General features: G+C 39.3%; 1 protein-coding gene across 1 annotated transcript; it reads left to right on the top strand.

The window, feature by feature from the left end:
• Positions 1-3,736: 3,736 nt before the first annotated feature.
• On the top strand, positions 3,737-15,985 carry LOC146557039 (pyridoxal kinase-like). The gene is made up of 11 exons (XM_085249442.1): positions 3,737-3,993; positions 4,964-5,018; positions 11,570-11,674; positions 12,529-12,612; positions 12,691-12,725; positions 12,924-13,009; positions 13,176-13,221; positions 13,321-13,432; positions 13,555-13,691; positions 13,770-13,836; positions 14,075-15,985. Exons 1-11 carry the CDS (start codon positions 3,913-3,915, stop codon positions 14,200-14,202), a joined length of 936 nt encoding a protein of 311 aa, XP_085105568.1. The 5' UTR covers positions 3,737-3,912; the 3' UTR covers positions 14,203-15,985.
• The last annotated feature ends 792 nt before the right edge of the window (positions 15,986-16,777 follow it).

Raw genomic sequence — 16,777 nt, 5'->3', positions numbered from 1 at the left:
AGCTGAAATGTAACACTTACAAGAGGCATTTTTCTGCATCTAATAATAATATAATAATAATACTGAAGTATACCTTTATTATACTGATGTACCTTTATTTTCTAGAAGTCGTCATGCAAAACTTAGTTGTATGGAGAATTTTTGCAATGTAATATTTTTCCACTTCAAAGGGCAAACTTCCTCCACTGCTGTTTACACGACATGCAACTTCATGCCTTTCCCTCCAAACACAGGAACACCTTCATTAGCACACTGATACCACCCAGGTGTATCACTACATGCCACTGCAGGCCCTTTTTTCTTCTCACTAAAAGCTGCACACTAACCACTCATTAACTGCTGGACACCAACAAGGATTTTCAACCTCAAATTCAGGCGTTAAATCCTCATTTTATATCAGATGCTACAGATATGGGCTCGCCTGTTTTTCGCTGTAACAGTGAAAAACATTACCAGCTGTATCTTAAGTTTCTCTCTGCCGCTGCCCCGTGTGCGTTTTATTAACAATTTCCGCTCATCCACCTGGTTCTGCTATTCTCTGTTGGCTTCTGTGCTCCTCGTCCAGATGTCGGACGCTCCGTGCTCTGTGGTCTGTGCAGTCCACCCTTCAGCTGCCTCCTGATTTCACCCTCCTCACTGAGACTTCCATTCTCTCCTCCTCTGACATCTGCTGATTAATTTTTAATGGGGGAGTTTAAAAGACATTAAAAGCCTGACATGATTCAATATGGTCTTTGTGCCACTGCTTGCACGGAAGCATGCAATGCTTTCTTTGTGTGTTATCATCTCTTGGAGTCATAGCTGTGGGCGTACGTTGTTTGAACAGACATTAATAGGTAAAGACAGACCAAAAACCCAGGTATCCCTTTAAAAAGGGAGACTTGTTTGATTATATAAGGCCTGATTTCGGTGACTGAATCTTGTGTCTTTACCTCGTGTCATTACTCTTTTTTTCTGTCGTCACAGCTGTTTGTATCTTTTCTGATCCACATATTTGATTTGGCAAAGATTTTACGCTGCATACCGTTCTTTTTCTTTATCTGGGCTTGGGACCAGAACTAGGAAAACACTCACTCATGAGTCCCGCGTGGGTGTGTTGATAATATACTAAAGTAAAATACATAAACTTAAAGTCTCCTCTTTCAGTGTACTACATGCTTTACATCTTCTGTGATTTTTCAGGTAACATCTCCTGTTCATTCATTTAAATACCAAACAGAGCTCTGCTGATTTGGGCCCCCTGGTGGTAGCAAATATTCTCATCACTTCAGTTATATGGAATCTACTGTAGATCATAAGAGTAAATCAGTGGTAATAGAAGACATTATATCACAGCATTTAGCCATTGGTACTTTGCATTAGTTAATATATTTATTTGACCTTTGACCTTTAACTGCTAGTCTGATAGTCTGATTCTTTTTAGACAATCATTGTAGCCCACCGAGTAAATGAAGGGTGATAGGAGCATTTTTTGTGTTCGATTTCTTGGCATAAAGTTTAAAAAAAACATTACACAATACTGATGATGTTAACTACTGTCTGGTTAAGTGAAAGTTACATCATATTCTAGGGAGGAATGGCATATTGTTTGGCATCAGCAGTGACTGGAACAGAACATTTGATCACTGATGTAAGCACGTATATCATACTTTTTTTTTCATGCTCAAACTGAAGTGCTTTGTCGTTGAGAATTAAGATTGTGTGCTCATTCCTGAGAATCTTCATTACTCAAGGTTTTAATAATCAGTTCACAGTCTGTACACGATAACCCTGACCTTCCTCACCGTCACAATAACTCCCTCAGCTGTGGAAGTAGCTGATATTGTCATGGCACAGCTGCACATGTTTAAAGTACCCAGCTTTATTAGATGACTCATGTCATGGCCCAGAATGGGGGCTACATGATTACATTAGTTACAACTACATTGGAAAGTGAGCCAGTATGAAATATAGAAGCGCCAGGTTTGAGGTTATTGTGTCACCAGTCAAAACTGAGTCTCCAAAGCAGTATCTCACTCACAAATCCAGCTTGTCCTTGAACATTTTTGTCATTAATTTCGAATCTGCGCTTAGAAATCACTGATATAGAGTATAAAGAACACACTGAATACTTTCGGCTGCAAGATTGAGCTTTTTTATGGTTAGCAAAGCCTTGCACACAGATGATATTGTCTCATTTACTCAAACACAGTTTAGATAAACGGTACAGAATATTAAATGATAAAAATCTATCCATCCGTCCATCGCACGATTTGATATCATCGTGTTGGTGTTGTTTCTGGATCAGAAACACCAAACCTTAACCTTAGCTATTGCCCCAATTATGTGTTGGACATCACTCTATCCATTTTCTTCTGCTTGTCTGTGTCCAGGTTAGGAGGCTGCAATTTAACCAGAGATGCCCAGACTGCCCTCTCCCTGTCCACCTCCCCAATCTCCTTCGGGGTGAAACTGAGGTGTTTCCAAGCAGCTGAAGGATATAATCTCCCCAACATGTATGCCCCGGGGTCTCCTCTTGGTAGGACATGCCTGGAACACCTCACTTAGGAGGTGTTCCAAGAGGCTTAGCCCAATAATTGAATCCCATCAACTGGTTCTTTTGATGTGGAGGAGTAGCAGCTCTGTTCTTAATCCCTCCTGAGTAACCAAATTCCTCACGCTTTCTTTAAGGGAGAGGCCAGGTACGATTTAGAAGAAGCTCATTTCTGCGGTTTGTGTCTCTGATCCCTCCGTTAGTACCCAGAGTTTAGCATCATAATCCTCCACCTGTCTGTTTGCTGTTTTGTGTTCTTCCCTTTGTCCCAAGTCTACATAGGGCTGGGCAGGTGAAGGTCTGCTTATAGGTGGAGTCCTTGTTTCCCACGCTTGGTCATCACACCTGCTGCTCATCAAGGCTCATTTTCACCCAGTATTTAAATCAGCTCTAACATCCACTCTCGTCCAGCTTGTCTTTTATGTCAGTGTGGTAATCAGGCCCTTAACTTCCTCATGTTCATTTAAGTGTTCCCGTTTCTACATTTCTCTGTTTTCCAGTGTTCCCCATCACACTGAGGGGTGGTTCCTTCTCCAGAATAACCCACCTGAGCTGGTCAAGCTGGTCTTCCCCTTCATCTGAGATCTCATCAACTCACCTGCCTGCCCATCCTCCTACAACTGTTCTTAGGATTCAATCAGACCAGTAGTCCCCCATTAAAAATCCTCCTCCGATTAACCAAGTTAGTTATTTTAACCATAAAAATAATAATTCAAAGTATGCTTAGTTTATCCATAATTATTCAAACCAAAACCTATTTTCAAATTATACATCCTACAATAATAATATAGTGAAATGACAGTGAAAACTATTCATTTTTCTCATATATGCCCCAATCAACCATATGTTGAACATATATGTTACATATGTTAAACAAGATTTTTCTGGGCTCTTTTTGTATTCTTGAAATTTTTGAACAAAATTTAAGTAGGCTTTCAATCATCAGTATATATTAATATAATTAATGTTCTCTGGAGATTGTGAAATAAATTTATTGTTTTTGCCTGTATGTGGCTGTTTCAGTTGTCTTAAAATATGTCTATGTCGATCGTTTATTTTGTGCAAAAGGTGTTTTCCTATCACATACAAAAAATAATCACTGATAAACTTCAGTCAACAACGGGAACCCCCTTTGTGTTTGCAACCCAGTTTCCCCACATTCCTGGTGAGTCTGTGAATGCTCCACTTAGGAGTCCTCCTAGCTGCCTGAAGAAAAAAAGCCGTAAATGTGACTCGGCAGCACAGCTGCTGTCCTTCAAAGCGGGACTTATTCCCCACATGCTAAGTTTCTGCTTGCTTCAGTCTGCCCTCGTCTTTAATACTGCTTTAGGGTAAAGTGAATCAGTCAGGTGTTTTTTTTTAAACGCAGGTCGACTATAATGGAGTGTCGCGTGTTGTCCATTCAGAGTCACGTTGTCAGGGGATACGTTGGGAACAAGTCGGCAACATTCCCGCTGCAGGTAAGAAGAACCGGATCTAACGTTCAGGTGGTAGTTTCAAACAACCCTCTGTAGTCCAAAGAGAGAGAGACGGGGAGGGAAACAGCATCTAACTTGTAACGAAAACGTAGAAAATCTAGCACCGGTCCACAGCGACACTTCCTGATTTATGAGATTGTGTAACATTTTCTGAGAAACATCAAAGGCCCTTTTTCCATTTTCCACCCTAACCCTAACCCTAATCCCACTAAACGACTGTAAACCTAAAAATACAACAACAAATGCTGTTTAATATTAGTTAAACTGGAGCTGAAATATTCCAGCATGATTCTCATTGTTACTAATATACCACTCATTGTCAGTGATTACATCACATTATAGCGTTCCCATTTTCATCTTTTTAAAAAAAATCTAATTTAACACGTTAGGGAAATGTATCTGATCTATATTGATATTTGAAAATAAATTAACTTTTGTTATTTAATAGAAATATGAATATATAGGAATTATTTGAAATCAAAGTCTTTCTTAACAAAACTGATAAGAAGAAACCGATAATCTCCTTCTTCACTTTCACTGGTTAATGTCTGTGTTTGCCCCTTACAATAGTGCATCCTTAAAAATGATCAGAATTCCCTGGTAACTTATTTAATTGTGGTTGCGTGATATCATCTTACACTATAATCCACTTTATTGTTCTTCTTATCAAACAAGTTTGATAACTGGAGTCAACAGTCCACAGAAGGAGCTATTTAGAAACTAAATTATGCAAAAGTTCTTGTCAAACATGCGATTTTGTGAAATGGAAAAAACTGTTGAAGCTGTCAGAAAGAGGGAGCTGAAACTTTGAAACTCTGAATGTTGACTTGTTCTCACAGTGGTTCACCTTCAGCGTGCTGTTCCCGCAGTGCAGTGTGATTCATTTAGACAGAGTGCAAGACGGAGCCCATTGTTCTCTGTTTTAACAGCTGCTTCATGTCTCTCTTCCCAGGTGCTGGGCTTTGAAGTGGACTCCATCAACTCGGTGCAGTTCTCCAATCACACAGGTTGGCTGAGTGATTTTAATGGAGCAGCAAAGTGCTTTTCATTCATTATCATAAAGTCGATTGACTCCTTTTTCTACTTGTGTAACAACTCAGCCTTTTTATGCTGGTTGGTTGGACCATTAACTTTTGTCACTGCTGCTATATTACATGGATCGGATATGGAAATCATTTATTGAAAGCTTTTGTAAGGGCGGAAAAACAATCGTCCGTTCTCATCCAGTTAGGTCTCTTGCATCCAGTTTGCCATAGTTGGTTAAAATATAACGGCTTAAGTTTAACAGAGTAGATGGATTTAAGTACATTTTAGGGGCATTTAAGGATACATGCAACTTTTTTTGGTTGGTCAAAAGATTAAAAGAAGACTTCTTTGCACGCATGCATTGGGACTATTTTGCTAGCTGTACAGGGGAGTTATCTCTGTCTGTATACTTTGGCTTGTTAGTATTGCTATATGCGACTCAGTGAAAGACAGTCACTGTGACCATCAGCCAGGTTTAGAGGGGGAGAACTAGAGAAGTTAATGTTTTTCTAGGAATCGCCTTCTTCAGCTCTCAGGTTACTCAGCTGTGAAAAAGCAGATAAATCCAAACTCTGAGCATATCCATGTGACGGCGCTGTGTGATTTGATGACTTTACCTGTATATTGTGTAAGGTTGGGGTAAAAATTGACACAAGATTGTTGTGAGTATTCTGTTTGGAGATATTGTATTGGCACAGAGACACAAATATCAATATTTTATTAAATCTCTGGGAATACTACAAACAACAGGGCTCATCTCATGCACCACTATCCCTAGATAACATTTGGCGAGTAAACTTCCATTAAATCATCTCAACCGAAAAACCATCCAACGCACCTATCTTCGCAAAACTACCTCCTAATTCCAAACAAGTGAATGGCTCAGTCACACGAGTGAAAATGGAACAGCAACTTCCTTGCATCCAGTTTTAATTTCGTTCACCAGTAGTTTTAGCCAGCAAGCTTTTTTTTTTCCTTACAAAAACAAGACTATGTATAAATGAAAACTAACGCACGAGGACAAAAGCACGTATTTTTTGGCTAAGTCCACACACAAATCTTTTTTTTTTTTTACACACACACAAATTCTTTTTACACATACAGATTCTGATTTAGAAGTACAAAATATTTATTTTTTTGAGGAATTTGAGCCCATACTATTGGCTCATATACAAGGACATCCACAATTTGATCTGTGCCCAACAAACAGCATTGCAAAGGGGGGGGGGGGGGGTTCACCTACCGTATTTACCACACTAAATGGCGCACTTAAAATCCTTTAATTTTCTTCAAAAATTGACAGTGTGCCTTATAATCCAGTGCACCTTATGTATGAATTCTGGTTGTGCTTACTGATCTAGAACCGATTTTGTGGTACACGCTCAAAAATCTGTCAAAAAATGTTTTAGTACGACTTTGGTAAGCTATGAAGCCGCACCGCTTGATGGATTGTCGGAGCATTACGGCTACCATAGTCAGGAGCCTCGTGGAGTAATCTGGGTCTCAAAGTCAAACGAATAATGCGGCATCACTGAGAATTAAAACTGTCTAAATTATTTCATCTTTAATAAAATGATCAGCATTGCTGCTTTACCAGGTGTAACAATTAAATTTAACATCTAGGCATTCATGAAAACAGAATTTATTAAATTCAACGGAGTTAGAAGTTAGCAGGAAGTTAGCTCGCTAGTTTCCACCTAAACATGATATACCATGTTCCGACTGAGAGATTTCTGGAAAAATTAAGACGTACAGCTCGGCTATCACTTCCAACTTAAATGAAGACAGAAAACTAAACAGCAGTGACATTTGTGGGGTTACTGAAATTGAACTAGCTGGTATATTATGATATGCAACGTGATCGCTAGCGACACAGCTATGTTAGCATAACATAAAGAGAAGAATGAGTTGAGTAAAGTTTGACTTATCTGACTGTTTTGTTTTGCTTTTTGCGCCTTTTGTATGGAAAAAAAGACCCATTCATCGACAGTGCGCCTTATAATCCGGTGCACCTTATGGTCCGAAAAATACGGTAACCTTCATGCTTCCTGTTCGTCATAAAGTGCAACAAAATGTCAACGCTTAGGAGGAAGAGAAGTGCTGACATGTGGTATTAGATTTAGGATACTGTAAGTTTATACTTTTTAGGTGACTTATAAACTAAACTGAAAGAATTTAGATAAATTACCAAACCTAATCGATGTTTTAGTCTAAACATTAACTAAAACAAAACCAAAATTTGCTGATAAAACGAACACTTCTTGCATCTGCAAAAGTAAAATCTGTGTCTGCCCCTTGATTGTAATGAATTTATACATTATGTAACCGATTGTAACTTTGGGTGACTAAGTGGTTGCCCAGAGCTTGAGCTTGTTGCAAAGCCACATCCGATCACAAGGGAATTGCACAGGTTTCCTGATGGGAGGCAACCTTTCTGCAAACAGTTGAAGTCTGACTTGGAGTGACTGTAGTCACTCTCAGAGAGATTGTTGAAGGGCTGCAAATAATTGCTGTAACATTTGTAAATGCAGATAAATTGTCAGCATATTGCCAGCAGTCTGAATAACTCTTTGTCAATGACCACAACTTTAGGGGACTCAATTCAACTGGCTGTCAACTATTTGTATTCTGGTTAAATTACTGTAGGACAGGAATTTTATGTCCACGCAGTAGTCCAGACAGTGGACACAGGGTATCGCTATACAAACTTTAAAGATGTTATATTTAGATGGCAGAAATAGATTTAGGATAGAAGGTAATTAAAGTACCTGCAGACTGTTTAGCATTATCTAGAAGATCATTGTAAAGATGACCATATCAATGTTGATTATCATACAGATATCTCCAGTCCAGAGACCAAATGGACACTGTTCAATTCGCTAAAAGGATCCCCAAAGTAACAGCTAAGAGCTTAAAGGAATCACTGCGGCTGGTTAGCACAGCAGGCATTACAAAGGAGACACACAGCACTCTGAGTCCTGAATAGACGTCTGTGGGAGAATTTCACAAAGGCAAAGACGACGGTTGTTTCACTCCTCTCGCCAAAGAGGCTTGATTGACAGTCCTAACAGGGAACATGTTGGTGAATGCAGACTGTAGAGATTCACAGCAGTTTTGACGGCTGGCATATCTTTTACTTATTGTTTTAAATAAACATGGTGCTTCTCAGTCTAGTTCGCACTCAACAACAAGCCGTTTGTGAAGCTATAATGTTGTGCAACTTACAGTGTGCACAGGTGAAACTTTTCAACCTTATTTTGGGACAAAAACAGAAAACCTTTAAAATGTCTTCTGTCTCTCCCACTGTTCAGTTAGAGAGCAGGTTCAAAATAACTGCCCACAGGCCTTACTTCTACCAGGACTCTCCCAGAAAGCTAATCATTGTATTGGCTTACTATCTGGTAGCCCCAGTCTGTATCCCTTATATATTAAACCAGAAATATGTTCTGCTAATATCATTTGCAGTACTGTGGAAATGTCTTGAGGCACACTCTCTTTTCTTTATATTTTGCTTCGAAGGAGCTGGACTTTCTTGTCATTTTTTGACAAATAGGTTTTGAGCAGCAGTTCTTTAAAGTTTCTTAAGAAGTTTTTAAAAGTTTTTCAAAGGGCACTGGCTGTTTTTCACTTATGTTCATTCCGTGTACCTGACCATTTTCAGACCGTTTTGTCTGTTCAGCCACTTAATAAACAGATAAAGAGATGAACATATTAATTCAATTATTTTTGTTTTTATTTAGCGCTAGTTCACATCAACAGTCTCATCAAGTCACTTTATATTGTAACACCAACAATCAGACAACCCCGTATGAGCAAGCACTTGGTGACAGTGGGAAGGAAAAACTCCTGTTCAACAGGAAAAGTATGTCCTTAAAAATCTGAGAACTTGCAGGTCTTGGAAAAACAAAAAAGCTGAACAGTATCTGAAAGCCATGGCCTTAAAAAATAAAAAAACACCCAGGAAAAAACCTGACACAGGACCCGAGAGATTCATCTGGACCTTCAGTTGATCCGTGTACTCTTCACCGAAGCCTCGTCAGAAATGGTCTCAATGGTCGCTGTCAAATTGCCAAATTACCCAATAACTAGACTGAAGATCAGTGGCAATGAGTCTTATGGTGTGATGAATGAAAATTCAGAACAAAAGCAAGTAAACCTCCAAAGAAGAGCTTTGAATGTCCTTCAAGACGCTTGGAAGACTATTCCTGAAGACTAGTTAAATTACAAGAAAGTTGCCTAAGAGCGTTCAAACTGTGATTGACTGATTTTCAAGCTCGTTAGAATTGTACAGACTCTGTTTTTTGCCTTCTATATTGTATTTCCATGGATGTTTGCACATTTCAATACCCACATCTCATTTTCCTTACAAAATATAAAGAAATTAGGGGTATCTCGAGATACTGTCTAAAGATCAGGATGTATTGTTGTTCAAATAGTATCTGTGGAGTCTTCAAAGACTCCTCTAAGCAGCTGGATGAAATAAAAAATCAATTTGAAAAATATTTTTGATTGACAGATTATAATGATTTTTACTTGTTTGACCCCAAAGCAAAAATGTGAGCATTCCTGATGCTATGGTTGAAATCTCAGCAATGGAAAGTAAATGGACTGATTCTTATTGAGCACTTTTCTACCGGAGCACTCAAAGCACTTTATATGACATGGCTGACTCATACACTTAAGTGTTTTTTGTGAAACACTGGCACTCTGGTGGATGCATCAGACCAACTTGGGGTTCGGTATCTTGCCCAAGGATACTTTGGCATGCAGACTGAAGCAGCCAATGATCAAACCTTTAACCCTCCAATTAGTGGATGACCCACTTTTCCTCCTGAGCCACAGGCATCCCAAGTCAATGTTTACTTGCTTGCAATCGCTACTGATCTTGGAGATTACTTCAAGCGAGTGATTCTTAAGCAACTGGTGTGGGGTTTTTTTTTTGGTTTTTTTTTTTGTTTTTTTTCCCCAACCACTGTCTTTTCATTTGCCTTTAAAAAAAAAAAATCTATTTGTGAATACATGCATGTTCTCACAAGTATATTGTGCAATAGTCACACAATTAGACAGTGAAAATGTCATTAAGAAAAGAAATATGGCAGTTACACTAGTGGGCTCAAGGCTAGAGTTACTTTTTTTTTTTTTTTTTTTTTAAAGTCAGCACTGCAGGACAAACACTTAGCTGTTAAGAAAGCAGCAAAACCTGTCACAATTTTTTGCTGCCTAAGATGCACTGAACCAGGAGTAGCCATAAAGTCACAAGCTGTGCAGACTTCAGCAGATTACAGTGAAAGCTATCACAAAGAAATGAAAATGCTGGAAAAGAGCAGGAAATGTGTGTTACTGGTGGAAGCCGATGCTCAGAGAGGTTATGCAAGTTAATTTTCAATTATGCATGAAGGGAAAACGATGAGGGATAAAGCAAGTTAAACAGGGCACATGTGACTCTCCACATGAATCATGTGGCTCAGGAGGAGACGGAAGACAGTTTGGACAGATATGATACATGAGCCTATGATGACAGTTGCATCCTATCACAACAAGCCAGAGTAGTTGCAAAACCTGTAACCTACATGACTTTTTTTTTTGTTTTTTTTGTTTTTTTGTTTGTGAAATTTCTCAAGGTTTCAGTTTACACCTCAGCATTAGTAAATTACCCCATACAGATATAACCTTTGCCCCACATTTAGTTTGTTGGCATTTCTCCCCCCTAATCAACACACCTGCTGAGATGATGGGATTATTAGTTGGGGTTCATGTGTTGAAGTATGCAAAGAATGCGCTTTTCTCTGCAGGAGCAGGAGGCCTACACAGAAATCACTTGAACCAATACAAATGGGAAGCTGATGAGTTTTGAACATTCGATCATACTTTGAATGTGACCCTTCATCTTATTTCCGGTATGTTTAAAGATTAAAATTCTGAAATGTTCCAGTTTCAGTGGAAGCGCCCCCAACCACAGCACAAACTGCTGCTTTGCTGTGAGCTTTCTGTTAAGTCCTCTCTGCAGGAGGCTAACTCGCTGGCTCGTGTTCAAGTTTGGGCTCTGTGTGAGCTCTTATATTTTTTCCTCTGGTATACAGGAGTGTTTGTGTGTCCATTTTGTGTGCAGTCATTTGTAGTCAGAACAGCTTTTTAGGGTTTATTCTAGTTTAATAGTGAAAGAGGGACAAAGAAAGGCGAGCTGGCAGCCAGGATACAAGCTTTCCATTCAGTAGCTGTGGAGGCCCTGCTAAGTACAAAGGGGAGAGGGACCTCAGCAGAGGGAATTAGGTCGATGGAAAAACAGAGAAAGGATGGCAATGTCTGCTAAGTTGATTTATGCACAGTAGGGCTAATGCAGTATATGAGCCCTTCTATTAGGTTAAGTAGTGCAAATGTGTGTCCTCCTTCCTCATTTATCCTCAAAAGGTCTAAAATCATGGTTTTAGACTTTAACACAAAACATCCTTGAAATAAGAGAGTTAACCAAATCAGATCAGATTTAGCAATGGAAAAATTTCATCAGTTTTATTTATTTTTTATCTCTGCCCAGGCTACGGCCACTGGAAGGGGCAAGTACTGACAGCAGAAGAACTGAATGTGCTCTATGAGGGTATTAAGCTCAACAATGTGAACCATTATGACTACATCCTCACAGGTGAGTTTAAGGAGTGTCTCCTTTCAGTATTATTTTATTAGTATAAGTTTATTGTGGGCGGCATTGATCTGATAAGGCTGGGTGGGACATTACGTTACAACACACCTGATGGAGGTAGGCTTTATCACTGAGGGGTCAGAGAGGGTGCTGTACCAGGAGCCTCCTTGTGATTGCTTTGGTTGCTAGAAGATTGCCATGGTCACCCACTGTTTGCATGGAAAAATGCTGTCTTGTCTGCAAATACTTCCCATTTGCATTCAGTCATAGCGAAAACTACAGACGTCCAAGCAAGCTATTAGCAACTACAGCAGTCTACTAGCGATCAAAGCACCTTTTTGGTGCAACAGCATATACCTTTTTGTGACCAATTTTGCACTAGCAACCTCCAGCAATCACTTGCCAACCCGGATGCGAGTTTTCTCTAGTGCCTGGCAGTCACCAGAAAGAGGTAGATTCTGCTGAGGTGAATATCAGAAAAAATTTGGATTCACTTTCACATTTTGCTGCACTTGTATTTAATTTTGTCATCAGGATTAACAAAGCTTCAGAAAATTTGATTTTTTTTCTATTCTCCAGGTGATGCACTTGCTTCATAAAATGGTTCCAGAGACTGCGGTCCTCATTAGTACAGACTTGGTCTTTGGCCTTCATTACTGGGACTTTAGATCAGCTTACAGTTCAGTTACACAGCAGGTGTCACCAACAACACATTTTTACCTTATGACCAGTGGTTGTTGTCTGTGTGACCGAGGTCCAAAAATCTCATACCAAACTTTAGGAAGCTCAGAAACTAGAAATTGTGTGTGTGTGTGGCAATGCTGCAGTTCAGGTTAACCCAAAATTTCTTCCCAAAGGATACAGCAGGGACATCTCCTTCCTGGTGACAGTGGTTGATATTATTAAGGAGCTGAAGAAGGCCAATCCCAGCTTGGTGTACGGTGAGTGTCAGATTGGATTTTCCATTTTAAAAAGTGAACTTTTTTTTAAGCCTCATTTTTAAAATTTCTTCTTTCCAGTTTGTGATCCTGTTATGGGAGACCAGGGTGCTATGGTAAGCAGTTATCCACACACATCCAACTGCTGACAGTTTAATGAACAGTGTCATGTTCTTTTTGTGCTCTTCAGCGCACTCTTGAATTACAGTGTAGGATTTGTTTAGTCATTTTGGACTGTATAACAATTTCCATTTGTTACTTGTAGACAGGTTGGGAAATCAGATTTATGTATTTTGTTGTTGTTGCTTGCTCAGTATGTTCCAGAGAACCTGCTGCCAGTCTACAAGAACAAAGTAGTGCCTTTGGCTGACATCCTGACTCCCAACCAGTTTGAAGCAGAGTGAGTGCATTTTAAACAGTTTTTACATCGAAGAATAAAAGAATAATGATCTTTTTTTATTTTTATTTTTTTATTTTTACAGAAGCTTAAAAATACGCTGTAAAAACTAATTAAAAGATGCAAAATGGCAAGCATTGTTGCTTTTTTGTGACATTATTTTTCATAGGCTCTTAACTGGGAGGAAAATTAACACTGAGGAAGATGCTATTGAGGTGAATATCAGAAATATTTTGTTTGGCTGTGTTTAGATTTAATTTGTGGCATCACGAATGACAAAGTTTGAGAAAATGGGATTTTTATCTGTTCTGCAGGTGATGGACCTGCTTCATAAAATGGGTCCAGAGACCGTGGTCCTCACTAGTACAGACCTTCCATCGAAACAAGGGGACCAGTTCCTGGTGGCTCTTGGAAGCCAAAAAATAAGTAAAGTATCAGGCTGACTTTGTCAAAATGGCTATAAACTGTGGGGATGCAGTCCTCATGTAGGATCAACAGAGTAACCTATAAAATTAGGATAACGGCTCCGTTTGTCCTCGTCACTGCAGAGAAACCAGATGGGACCAACACAGATCAGAAAATCTGCATGGATATCCCCAAAGTCGATGCTGTATTTGTGGGAACAGGAGACCTTTTTGCTGCCCTGATGTTAGCCTGGACTCATCAACACCCCAAGGACCTGAAGGTCAGCAACACATAAGTGTTTTCAGTCAAATGCAGATAATATATGAATCATAGCTAAACTAATCTTCCTTTTTAACAGACTGCCTGTGAGAAGACTGTTTCTGTCATGCACCATGTCATTAAGAGGACCATTACTTATGCCAATGGTAGGGTTTGTGCGTGTATCCAGTGACTTCAGTTTGTCATCAGGTTTTTTTACTTTGTCTTCAAGTTGTTTACTGGGGCACTTTTTGCTTCTGTTGTTTATATTTAGTAAAAGCTTTTTATATTTTGAAACAAATAGCTTTGTGACTGTGTATAACCTATCCTTTGAGTTCTTGTTTGTTTAGTTCACCACAGGGCAAAAACCTGTTTGTTTCCCTTAAATGTCTCCCTCTTTTTCAGAAATGGCTGGCCCCGGGAAAAGGCCTACCCCTGCACAACTAGAGCTGAGGATGGTTCAGAGCAAAGCAGACATCGAGAATCCTGCCATTGTAGTGGAAGCCAAGGTTTTACAAAAGTCTTCACAGTGAAGACTGTAATGTTCTCTGTGAACTTTTCACTTTAAGCTGGTAGAAATCTGGGCAGTCCGCCAGACAAACATAGGATTTTCACATCAAAGACTGTCACGTGTCTCTGCCTTACAGAATCACTGGGGGGGGGGGCGTTACTACTGTTTTTAATTTTTTCGTGAGTGGTCAGCAGGATTTCTGTTTGTTCTGCTCACAGACACTGAAATAACTGCCATAAGTGTCTGTTCTGTGGCTAGCAAAGGCAACATCTGCCCTTGATTCAGAACAAAAACAACACATCAGGCAGTTTTGAACCCTTTCCAGACACGGGATGCGAAACATTACTGGCTTCATCAGCCTCTCGGCTGATTGCATTGTGGCATTCTGGCATGGGTTAATTTTAAGTTAATGTCACTAACAATTGAATTCAGACATACTCGGGACTGTGACAGACACAGCTACGCTACAAACACGATATTTGTGGGTCTGGTGAGAAGGCTTCACGCTGCCCCTCTTAGACATGAAAGAGATCTCTCTTCTGGCATAGCAAAAATGCATCATGTGGAAATGTTTTAATCTCATAACAAATTTAAAATGGTTGATTAAAATGGCTGCTTTTTATGTCATCCTCTGGTGAGTTGAGAGACCCACTGAGATGCACGAGAGGCATGCACAGTTCTGGTCTAACAAACCTGTCCATTAATGTGACTGCAAACCTTCATAACTATGCCAAGTTCAAAGCGATTTGTAAAGGTAACTGCTGCAAAGCACTCTGTATTGTACCGATTAGACCCTCAGAATTATACAGAGAAACCCAATGACTTTCTTTGATCAACTGGCAGTATTGAGGAGAAAAAGTCTGTTTTAATAGCTTTGCCCTCACCCCAAATTTCTTCATATAAGTAAAAAGTGCAACAAGTGACAACAACCAATATTAAAATAGGCAAAATGCAGGAAGCTATAGAAATGGAATCGATAATGGGATACAGCTTTGTGTTTAGCCATGAAGCGATTGCAGCAGATTAATCGAAAGACGTGCATGTCTGAAAGGGGCTCGTGTTTATATTAAAGAATCATTTGTGAAAATAATTTATTAAGCTGAACAGAAAACGCACAAAACCAGCGTTACATGCATGGCCATTCGTCTTCTTGTTTTGAGACTAGAACATCAGTAGACTCTGTGATAACATTAAAACACGCTGGGTTAATCCACTATAAAATTATTTTTAACTGTTAAGAATGCATGCAATGTGCTTAAAATGCACTTCATTTCAAGACAAGTGTTGCCACCTTATAGATCGAGTGGATAAGTGCTGAAATGTGTTTCAGTAGGTTGTAGTCTTGTTCTCATTTTATTCCAACTCTATTTTAGAAAACTTGCAACTTTAACGATAATCGTAATAGCTGATGTCAAAAATGTTCTTTTAATCAATTTTCCTAAAAATGACGTTTTGACGTCCTTTTTTTTAAATTACGCAATGCTTTCTTGCAGGTGTGTAACATGGTAGATTCATGTCTTAAGCATCTCAAATTGAGGTATTTGCACAGATGATCTTTAATATATTTACTAATGGTCACTGTTTTCTTTTATGACTGTTGTCATATCTCTAGAGGAGCGTCTATGAGAGACCACGTTATACTGTAGCCTTAACAAGGTTAGGAAAGCAAAACAGTGGTTGTGAATGTTTTTGTGTGCTTATATCTGATTCTCGCACATAATGTTAGAAAGTCAAGTGCCAAACCTTGAGCTGCTGCTCTGTTATAGAGCAATACATAAACAATTAAAATAACAATAATATTTTTATTGAAATTGTCATTTCATTTGTGTTAATTTATTTTTTTGTCTGTTGGGTTTCAAGATAAGTGTTCTAAGAGAACTGAGATCTGGTTACTGTAAAGTGAGCTCCCTGTCGTGTTCAAGAAACCAGTTTGAAATGATTTGATTTGTAACATGCAGCCAGAAGATGGTCACAAAGGACTGGACATGCTCAGCAACAACACTCAGGTAGGCTGTGGTGTTTGAACGATGCTGAAGTACTCCACCACCCTCAGACTAAGCAGGTGATAGAAGCCAGGATCTGTGTTTTCATCTTGTTTTTGACAAATTTTGACCATCTGAATGTTGAAAATCAAGACTTGTCATAACAGGCAACTTTTTTTTCTAGTCTTGTCCAGTTTTAATGAGCCTGTGTGAACTGGCTGACAGGAGAGGTGTGGTCTTCTGCTGCTGTAGCCCTTCTGCTTTAAAGTTGGACATGTTCTACATTCATACCTTTGTTGTAGTGAGTAGTTATTTGACTTACTGTTGTCTTCCTATCAGCTCGAAGCAGTCAAAGCATTATATTATAGCTCAGGGAACAACCACTCATTTTTCAGACCATTCTGTGAACTCTGGAGATGGTTGTTTCGGTAAATCTCAGCAGATCAGTATATTCTGAAATCCTTAGACCAGCCCATCCGGAACCAACAACTGTGCTATGCTCAAAATCACTTAAAACCCTTTCGTCCCCCTTCTGATGCCGAGTCTGAACTTCAGCAGGTCGTCTTGATCATTTCAACATGGCTAAATGCATTAAGCAGGTGCCATTTGAATGGC

The sequence above is a fragment of the Mchenga conophoros genome, linkage group LG16 (genome assembly GCF_057382185.1).
Source record: "Mchenga conophoros isolate Kocher_MC1m ecotype Shallow Benthic linkage group LG16, M_conophoros_male_GT1.1, whole genome shotgun sequence".
Taxonomy (NCBI): domain Eukaryota; kingdom Metazoa; phylum Chordata; class Actinopteri; order Cichliformes; family Cichlidae; genus Mchenga; species Mchenga conophoros.
Note: the sequence above shows the minus strand (reverse complement) of the source record. Positions and strands in the feature narration are given on the sequence as shown.

Bases quoted from the DNA above. Each gene is read 5' to 3' on its own strand.
- LOC146557039 (XM_085249442.1), top strand. From the start codon at position 3,913: ATGGAGTGTCGCGTGTTGTCCATTCAGAGTCACGTTGTCAGGGGATAC. The intron at 12,726-12,923 runs GTAAGCAGTTAT...TTGCTTGCTCAG, and splicing joins TGGGAGACCAGGGTGCTATG to TATGTTCCAGAGAACCTGCT. The intron at 13,222-13,320 runs GTGAATATCAGA...TCTGTTCTGCAG, and splicing joins CTGAGGAAGATGCTATTGAG to GTGATGGACCTGCTTCATAA.